This window comes from Amyelois transitella, chromosome 29 (genome assembly GCF_032362555.1).
Source record: "Amyelois transitella isolate CPQ chromosome 29, ilAmyTran1.1, whole genome shotgun sequence".
Taxonomy (NCBI): Eukaryota; Metazoa; Arthropoda; class Insecta; order Lepidoptera; family Pyralidae; genus Amyelois; species Amyelois transitella.
In genome coordinates this window covers 4,390,399-4,401,071 of record NC_083532.1, presented here as the reverse complement: position 1 = coordinate 4,401,071, position 10,673 = coordinate 4,390,399, and the positions used below count along the sequence as shown (strand labels likewise).

Below are 10,673 nucleotides of genomic sequence, written 5' to 3'. Positions count from 1 at the left end.
GTATTACAATAAATAAGTATTAGTTAGTATTTAAACAATAGAAAATAACTCATTTAATCGCGAAATTATTCCTTATTTAAGGATTCATCGCTGATTGAATTCTCTAAATAAATATGCAAAATCACTTAAAATTATTCACAAAAAAATTGTACTTTTTTATATTCAGTTATGTTGATGAGAAAAGTATTTTTGTAGGATATTAAGAAGTAGATTTTGCAATAAAATATTGTTAAAAAAAATGACATTTAATAAATATATTGTAAAAATGTAATCGCTTTGTTAATTGCCCCTAAATTGTCGAATAAACTGCAATATTTATTTTGTTTTTGATTTCCTGTAAGAAATACAACACTATTTCTCGCGGTTTCGTCTGCAGTATTGAAAAAAAAAATACTATAGTCACTAAAATAGAAGTCTTAAACATATAACATAACATATGATCACGTCTATGCGGGTATATACCCTTGCGGGGTAGACTGAAAAGCCACGCTCAGCTTGGCTTAATGATAGAATTGAGATTCAAATAGTGACAGGTTGCTAGCCCATCGCTTAAAAGAAGAATCCCAAGTATATAAGCCTATCCCTTAGTCGCCTTTTAGGAAATTAATGGGAAAGAGATGGGGGGTCTTTTTTCCATTAGTGCCGGGAATCACACGGCATCAATAGTATAGTATGTAGTTGGGAAACAAAATTAATGATTTTAAACCTTCGCGTCGCATATAAGTACTATATTTTATAAACAATATAAGTAGGTATTAAACGTATTATTTATAAATATAAAACGAAACGTTTTACCTTTATTTTATCTCGGATGTTAAGAATCTTGAGAGAAGAACATTCTGCCTGCAAACGTAGCAGTAGTCCGCTGGTTATCAGTCGCTCGCTGACCACGTATCATTGTAACATGATTCGAAACGTCCGATATAAAATAAAGGTACGTTACGTGCGCGTTTAATAAAATAAAGGTACGTTACGTGCGCGTTTAATAACTGTACCTATTATTTATTAATTGCTTATCTTCATTTGAATGGGTACTAAAAGGAATGGATTAAAGATTACATATTTTGATTACTTACCGATTACGGTAAGGAAAAATTATCCTACTAATATTATAAATGCGAAAGTTTGTGAGTATGTCTGGATGTCAGTATTGATGTTTGTTACTATTTCACGCAAAAACTACTGAACCGATTACAATGAAATGAATGTACTTACTATTTTCTTGTTACTGTGTAAATTTCTATGCAATAAAGATATTACAAACAAACAAACAAACAAATGTAATTCGGTATGGAGGTAGCTGAAAACCCAAAATAACATATAGGCTACTTTTTATCCCGGAGCTCCCGCGAGCTTGATTCCACGCGGACGAAGTCGCGGGCGGTCTCTAATTATTAAATATAGTAAGTAAAAAATGATAGAAACTTTATTTGTGAGTAATTTAATAATCTTTTTAATTAGTTTGGCTTAAAATGCCACTGTAATTTTATCCAATAGGTTTTCCCTTGAAAGGGTCCGGGTCCGGCACGTCTTTTTTCTCGAACGGGTAGTACGGGTGCTCTTGCCAGAAACTGGGGAACACTGTGCGATAGTCCGCGTTGAATTTGGCTGAAATAAGAAGGAATACTTAATCAATTATTTGTTGATTTTTTTGGTAATCAATATGCAAATATAGTATCATCAATAGTTAAAATGAAATACTTAGGTAACAATTAAGAAACAAAATAAATCCACACTATTAATAAAAAGAAAAGATTTATATATTTGGATGTTTGTAACTAATAAACTCAAAAACTACAGATTAAATTATTTCACCATTAGAAAGCTAAGCTACATTATACGAAAGTTCTTCAGGTAAATATTTGTTTTTAAAAAAAAATAAGATTTAATATTTTTTAATGGGCACAACAAAGTCTTACCCAAGATCTCCATGTCTTCAGCGGACAATTGAAAGTCGAAAATATTTATGTTCTCTTCAATACGTTTCTTGTTCACAGACTTCGGTATGGGAATCACTCCACGTTGAGTCTAAATAAATAATAAAAGTTTTAAAAATATGTAAATAAATAAATAAATATATACGTGAAAAATTACACTGATTGGATTTAGCCTCGAAGTAAGTTCGAGACTTGTGTTACGAGATACTAACTCAACGATACTATATTTTATAATAAATACTTATATAGATAAACATCCAGTCCCGTATATATAATATTTATTTTATTTAATGCCGTGTGGTTCCCGGCACCAATACAAACAAGAATAGGACCACTCCATCTCTTTCCAATGGATGTCGTAAAAGGCGACTAAGGGAAAGGCTTACAAACTTGGGATTCTTTTTTAGGCGATGGACTAGCAACCTGTCACTATTTGAATCTCAATTCTATCATTAAGCCAAATAGCTGAACGTGGCCATTCAGTCTTATCAAGACTGTTGGCTCTGTCTAGCCCGCAAGGGATATAGACGTGACCATATGTATGTATGTATGTTATTTATACTGAATAAATTCTCTTACCAAATATCTCAAAACAATTTGAGGCGTGGTCTTTCCATACTTTTCAGCAATTGTCACCAGCGCCGTATCGTCATGCCTCGGCGGCGGGGGCTTCCCGCTGGAATCGAACAGGGACCCGAGCGGTGTGTACGCCATGACCACTATGCCATTGGACTTGCAGAAGTCGAGCAATTTGTCCTGGGCCAAGTTCAGGTTCACCTGTAGAGAAATATATAACATAACTATGTATATTTATATATAACATAACTATGTATATTTATATATAACATAACTATGTATATTTATATTTGTGCCGTGTGGTTCCCGGCACCAATACAAAAAATAATGGGACCACTCCATCACTTTCTCATGGATGTCGTAATAGGCGACTAAGGGATAGGCTTACCAACTTGGGATTCTTTTTTTAGGCGATGGGCTAGCAACCTGTCACTATTTGAATTTTAAACCTATCATTAAGCCAAATGGCTTAATGATAGGTTTAAGCTATTTAATTTCAGCTATTTAGCTGAACGTGGCCATTCAGCCTTTTCAAGCCTGCTGGCTCTGTCTACCCCGCAAGGGATATAGACGTGACATATGTATGTATGTTATATAATATACTTAATCTATTATAGAAAGAGATGGAGTGCTCCTGTTCTTTTTTTATTGGTGCCGGGAACCACACGGCTCCAATAACGTCGACCACACAATAATTATATGTATGTATGTATGTATACTTACTTCCACTTGCAATACAGCCGGCTTTACATTACAGTTCTCCAACAATCTCTTGATCTGATCGATGTTAAAGTTAGATATGCCTATAGATTTAGTCAGGCCTAATCTCTGGGCCTCCTCCATTCCTTTCCAAGTGTCCAAATAATCAATATCGTCGAAACTGCTGAAATCTTCCTGTGAATTTGAATTAAATAAATTAATTAATAATAATTAATATGTACAGGACAAGTGACACAGATTGAGTTAGTCTCGAACTAAGTTAGAAACTTGTGTTACGAGATACTAACTCAACGATACCATATTTTATAATAAATAATTATATCGTGCCGTGTAGTTCCCGGCACCAATAAAAAAAAAGAATAGGACCACTCCATCTCGTTCCCATGGATGTCGCAAAAGGTGACTAAGGAATAGTTATATAGATAAACTTCCAAGACTAGCCTGGATTCGACTCCGGTGTCACAGACAAGCGTACTACCGCTGCGCCACAGAGGCCATCAATTAATAACTGATTTTAAACTTTCTCGTTGCATTATACAATTTATAAATAATACAGGTATTAAACGCACATTTAGTAACGTGCCTTTATTATATCTAGGACGTTAAGAATCATATTACAATGATTACCGAGGGGTTACTGCCAGCGGTTCCCGGCACCAATACAAAAAATAATAGGACCACTCAATCTCTCTCTTTCCCATGGATGATTTAAAAGGAGACTAAGGGATAGGCTCATAAACTTGGGATTCTTATAGGCGATGAGCTAGCAACCTGTCAATACCTATTTGAATCTCATTTCTATCATTAGGCCATAAAGATGAACGTGGCCTATCAGTCTTTTAAGACTGCAGGCTCTGTCTACCCCGCAACGGATATAGGCGTGATTATATGTATGTATGTATAAATTAAGATGTATGTATGTATGTATAAGGAGAGTGAACGCGGGGAACATGGTGAATGGAGCTTTGCATGCCTTTATGAGCAGTCAGAAACTATCCAAAAAGGCTCGACTGGCTGTGCACAGGGGCGTGTTGGTCCCGACATTAATGTATGGGAGTGAAAGTTGGGTATGGCAAAAGAAGCATGAAAGCAGAATAAATGCAGTGGAAATGAGAGCGTTAAGGAGTATGATGGGTGTGAAATTGAGTGACAGGATAAGGAACAGCGTGATAAGGGAATGTTGTGATGTGAAAGAAGATGTAGTTACAGGAATAGAAAAGGGTATGTTAAGATGGTTCGGTCATGTGGAGAGGATGAATGAAAGCAGGTTGACTAAGCAGATATACAAGGAGAGTGTGGAGGGAAAGGTCGGAGTGGGAAGACCTAGACGAACGTATCTTGATCAAATTAAGGACGTCCTGGTAAAGGGTCAGGTCAAAAGTACCCGAAACCGCCGAGCTTGTATGAAGAGAGTTATGAATGTGGACGAAGCGAAAGAAGTATGCAGAGATCGTGGCAAGTGGAAAGAGGTAGTCTCTGCCTACCCCTCCAGGAAAGAGGCGTGATTTTATGTATGTATGTATGTATGTATGTATAAATTACCTTAGACCCCTTTTAAGACATCCATGGGAAAGAGATTGCGTATTCCTGTAACGTTAAAGTGCTGGGAACCACACGGCACTAAACGTTACTCACCTTGAATGTGACCGGCGTATGTATAAGGTACAGGTCCACATAAGTCATATTTAGTCGTGAAAGCGATTGTCGGAGGGACTCCACGACATTCCTTTGTTCGTGAGAGGCCAACTGCAAATTAAATACTTATCACTACATAGTAGATATAAAACAAAGTCGCTATTTTAGTCTGTTTGTCTGTATGCTTAAATCTTTATAATTACGCAACGGATTTTGATGCGGTTTTTTGTAACAGGTAGAGTGATTCAAGAGGAAGGTTTTTATGTATAATAACATTTATAATTTTGCACCCGTGCCAAGCCGGGGCGGGTCGCTAGTATAATATATAATATAAATATATACGGGACAAATTACACAGATTGAGTTAGCCTCGAAGTAAGTTCGAGACTTTTGTTACGAGATACTGACTCAACGATACCATATTTTTAAAATAAATAATTATATAGATAAACATCCGAGATCCAGGCCAATCAGAAAAAGATCTCTTCTCATCATGCAGTGACCGGGATTCGAACCCGGGATCTCCGGTGTTACAGACAAGCGTACTACTGCTGCGCCACAGAGGCCGTCAAATTAATTTATAATAAATTAAAGAAAACCATAAAATACCTAATAAACCCATGAAAATTATAAGAATAAAATATAGGAATATGTACTAGAGGTCCTATAATAATGAAATTTTGCATTTTCTGAAATTTGACAGTTTCACAACTGCGCAGAAAATAGCGTATGCACGATGATGGCATTTGTAATTCCTATTGTTTCCATATAACATGTTTTTTCATCTATACTAATATTATAAAGCTGAAGAGTTTGTTTGTTTAAACGCGCTAATGTCAGGAACTACTGGTTCGAATTGAATAATTCTTTTTGTGTTGAATAGGCCACGCTGCAACTATATGGAGCAAAGAAATAGTGGAAAATGTGAAAAAAAAAGGGGCAAATTATTCATCCTTGAGGGCTTCAATGATGCCCAAAATAACTATACCACTCGGACGAAGTTGCGGGCACAGCTAGTAAAGAATATAATTTTCTGAAATTTGACAGCTTCACAACAGCGCAGAAAATAGCGTATGCGTGATGATGGCATTTGTAATTCCTATAGTTATAGATACATATAACATGTGTTTTTTTTTTTATATGTAATAAAACCCATAAACATTGGATCACATTACCTTAGTCACTAAAAAAATATTCTCCCTTGGGATTGATGATTTTTTTATAGCAACACCGATTTGAGATTCTGTGTGGTAAGCGGATGCCGTGTCGATTAACCTTGAAAAAAAAATTACAATATCCATATGTAACATACTTCGAAAATATAAATATAAAATATGATAAATATTCCAGTGCCGTGTGGTTCCCGGAACCGATAAGAAAAATAATGAGACCACTCCATCTCATTCCTATGGATGTCGTAAAAGGCGACTAAGGAATAGTCTTATAAAGATGGGATTCTTCTTTTAGGCGATGGGCTAGGAAACTGTCACTATTTGTCTCTCAATTCTATCATTTAGCCAAACAGTTGAACGTGGCCTATCAGTCTTTACAAGACTGTTGGCTCTGTCTACCCCGCAAGGGATAAAGACGTGATTATAATGTATGTATGTATGTATTTTATTTTAGTTTTTATTATTACGGTTTATCTCATATTTATTTTATTTTTGACCTTCGCGCGGGCAGCTCTCTTGCGCAGCGTATTGCTATTGCAATACAGCGCGGGAATGCGGTCTGCGTGATGGGAGCCCTACCTAGACCTGACAAAGAATATACATACATACATACATAAAATCACGCCTCTTTCCCAAAGGGGTAGGCAGAGACTACCTCTTTCCACTTGCCACGATCTCTGCATAAAGAATATCTGACAAAGAATATCTTTACCTGTATCCAGCATCCAAAGCCCAGGTCACCTGATTTTCAACTTCTTTTTCTTTCACCTCTTTTTGTCCGCTCTGAAAAACAGATTTGCTTTTAAATCTATACTAATATTATAAAGCTGAAGAGTTTGTTTGTTTGTTTGAACGCGCTAATCTCAGGAAGTACCTACTGGTTCGAATTGAAAAATTATTTTTGTGTTGGATAGACCATTTATCGAGGAATCACACTGCAACTATTAGTAGCGAAGAAATAATGGAAAATGTGAAAAAAAACTGGGGAAAATTAATCATCCTTGATCCTTCAATGATGCCCAAAATAACTATTCCACGCGGACGAACTCGCGGGCACAGCTAGTGATATATAAAAGTATACGTAACAATATGAAAAAATAAACTAAGTATATTAAACAAAAACTATACCTACTTAAGAAAAAGAATATAGATATAGTTATAGTTTTTGTTCCTACCTTAATTTCCAAGTAAATTTCAAATTGTACAATCCCTGCATAGTATGAACCTGCGAAAGTGTTAAAACCTGACTCACCCAATCCAGGAGCCATGGTCAAGAGCTTACCCCGGGCTCCTCTCCAGAGTGGCGAGGATGCAACCGGGACTAAAGCCAGGAGGAAGAAGGTCCAAAAGTTTACATACCTATCCCTTGTTCCCGTGTAAAATAATAAGTACCTATGTATCTGACAGCCTGTGTGGCGCAGCGGTAGTACGCTTGTCTGTGACACCGGAGGTTCCGGGTTCCAATCCCGGCCAGGGCATGATGAGAAATGAACTGTTTCTGATTGGCCTGGGTTTTGGATGTTTATCTATATATTTATTCTATAATTATTTATTATAAAATATAGTATCGTTTACTTAGTATCTCGTAACACAAGTCTCGAACTTACTTCGAGGCTATATCGATCTGTGTAATTTGTCCCGTATATATTTATTTATTATGTAAGGAAGTAATTATTACCTCATCGAACCCCAAAAAGGTGCCAAGTCCAAGAGTTGGTATAGAGTTTCCATCGTTCATTGGGACCCTGGGCGCTGTTCCTCCATCATTCTCGCCGATCTGAAAACAAAACTATCCAAATTTTTTTAGTTAGTAGGATCTATGCAGAATACCTCGTTCTATAATAAGTATTTGTGATAAAGTGTGTTGGTATCGTGACGATACTTAGTGGAATCATTTTGACCACAGAATACATTGTGATTTTTACATAACTCATTGGGTTCAATAACGCATTTGAATTTATGTGTATATAGGTATATTCTTTCAAAAATACTTAATATGTCTGAAACGTCACAACCATTTAATTGTAAATCTGCCACAGACTCAATTTCTCCTAACAGACTTCCGCAACCTTTGCAGGGGAACCTAAATCTTTGTACATTAAAAAAAAAAAACAATAATTTGATTTTTTTTCCCGATTAAACCCTTCCAGATCCACAATGATATTATACAGACGGCATTTCAAGTCAAACAAATAACACCCCGTCGTTTTTCCGTCGATTGGTTGCATACATACATATGGTCACGTCTATATCCCTTACGGGGTTGACAGAGCCAACAGTCTTGGAAAGACTGAATGGCCACGTTCAGCTGTTTGGCTTAATGATAGAATTAAGATTCCAATAGTGACAGGTAGCCTATTGCCTAAAAAGAATCCCAAGTTTGTAAGCCTATCCCTTAGTCGCCTTTTACGACATCCATGGGAAAGAGATGGAGTGGTCCTATTCTTTTTTGTATTGGTGCCGGGAACCACACTGAAACATAAACCTTGAATTTTCAAGTCATTGGTGTGAGGCCTTTGTCAACCAAGCCAACATCGGCTTGTATTGACTGTTTTTTTTTAATATAAAAACCCACACTATATCAGACAAGTTCCCAAATAAAAAAGTAGGTAGATGCGTAAAAGATAACCAATGACATTACTAATACATACATACATACATATGATCACGTCTATATCCCTTGCGGGGTAGACAGAGCCAACAGTCTTGAAAAGACTGAATGGCCACGTTCAGCTATTTGGCTTAATGATAGAACCGTGACATTAATAATTAATAAAGTAAATACATTAAACTCACCACGGAACTAAAACAAAACGCTAACAACCAAATCAACTCCATGTTAGTCAAGTAACGGACAAAGACTGATTTATTAATAGTAAAAAAAATATCTTATAAAGTTTATAAACACAGAGGTGATAGTTGTTCAAATTAAAATGCACTTTACTGCTTCACTTATAACAGTTATATTCGCCTGATATTATTTTGATTATAAAGTGGCTACTTTAGTTTTAACGTTTGGTACGATACCTTTTTACATACAGAGAGACAGCTAGGTAAGAAGAATCACAAGATAGTATCACAAGATGGTATCACAAGACAGTATCACAAGATAGTATCACAAGTTAGTATCACAAAATAGTTGTACATTACATAAATAGGTTAAAAAACGCTTTTTTTATGATACTATAATACATTTTTTCTTTTGCCACGATCGCTGCAATGGCATAACTACTTCTTCGCTTCAGATACATCTATACTAATATTATAAAGCTGAAGAGTTTGTTTGTTTGTTTGAACGCGCTAATCTCAGGAACTACTAGTTCGAACTGAAAAATTATTTTTGCGTTGAATAGACCATTTATCGAGGAAGGCTTAAGGCTATACAACGAAACAAAACAAAGAACAACATAATATTTTTGGAAGTAGTCAATTAATACGACAGGTCACTGGTCACTCAAGGTAAACAAGTGGGGGTACCTAGTTAGTTACAGTCAGTAAAACAAGTTATCCCTTTGTTTTGTTATAATAATGACTGTACTTGCTGTTGTCCGCGACTTCGACCGCCTTAAATCGCTATAAATGTTGACTCGTTTTGTTATTCCAATGTTATATTAAAAAAGCTATGTAATTGCCAAGTTTTTGTGTGAAAGAGTAACAAACAAACACACATTCTAACTTATGAACTTTTGCATTTATAATATTGGTAGGATAGGATAGGATCATGCTATAGTTGCATTTCCACATTCTAGTGATAATTTCCTGTTAAAGTATTCCACAAATACATTATTATTACATATTTAGTATTTTTACAAAATATGTAATTACCTATATATACTCATAATTATAATTATTTTAGGCGATGGGTTAGCAACCTGTCACTATTTGAATCTCAAATATATCATTAAGCTACTCGTTAATAGCTGAACTTGGCCATTCAGTCTTTCCAAGACTGTTGGCTCTGTCTACGCCGCAAGGGATATAGACGTGACCATATGTATGTATGTGATTATATTTTAGAAACTGTATTCCTTGTCCAGTAATTTTCTTAGTTTTTTATACGTAGGTACTGCAGGATCCGTATACATTCAGTCAGAAAAGTATCGGGAATGGATTATTTATTTATGGTTCCAAATTCAAATTTTTTTTTTTTTGTTGTTGTTAGATTGGCACAACTGTTTTCCATTTTGGCGCGGAGTTTGAGTTGCATCTGTTGTTTACATTAAATACAGTGCTAGTTTTAGTTATATCATATCTAGTGTGTATTGCTAATTTCATAATGGATAAAAACATCGAACAAAGAGTTTGTCTTAAATTTTGCATTGCCAATGGAATATCGTGTTCGGAGTCACTGAAAATGTTACAGAAGGCTTACGGTGAATCGACTTTATCAAAAACTCGTGCCTATGAGTGGTACAAAGCGTTCAAAAGCGGTCGAGATGTGATGGAAGATTTGCCTCGCTCTGGTAGGCCATCAACGTCTGCAACTGAAGTTAACATCGCAAAAGTGAAGGAAATAGTGACTGAAAATCCTCATTCAACTTTGAGAGAGATAGCCACCGAACTTTCTGTATCTCACGAGTCGATCCGTACCATTTTAACTAATAATTTGGGTATGAAACATGTTGCCGCTCGG

At 35.9% G+C, this 10,673-nt stretch overlaps 1 protein-coding gene across 1 annotated transcript; it reads right to left on the bottom strand.

Annotated features, from left to right (window-relative positions):
- Positions 1 to 1,453: 1,453 nt before the first annotated feature.
- Positions 1,454 to 9,068, bottom strand: LOC106141362 (aldo-keto reductase AKR2E4-like). The gene is made up of 9 exons (XM_060952619.1): positions 8,837 to 9,068; positions 7,719 to 7,829; positions 6,753 to 6,823; positions 6,044 to 6,143; positions 4,869 to 4,979; positions 3,237 to 3,407; positions 2,517 to 2,714; positions 1,920 to 2,028; positions 1,454 to 1,608 (listed from the first exon to the last, which is right to left on the bottom strand). Exons 1-9 carry the CDS (start codon positions 8,876 to 8,878, stop codon positions 1,487 to 1,489), a joined length of 1,035 nt encoding a protein of 344 aa, XP_060808602.1. The 5' UTR covers positions 8,879 to 9,068; the 3' UTR covers positions 1,454 to 1,486.
- Between the last annotated feature and the right edge of the window lie 1,605 nt (positions 9,069 to 10,673).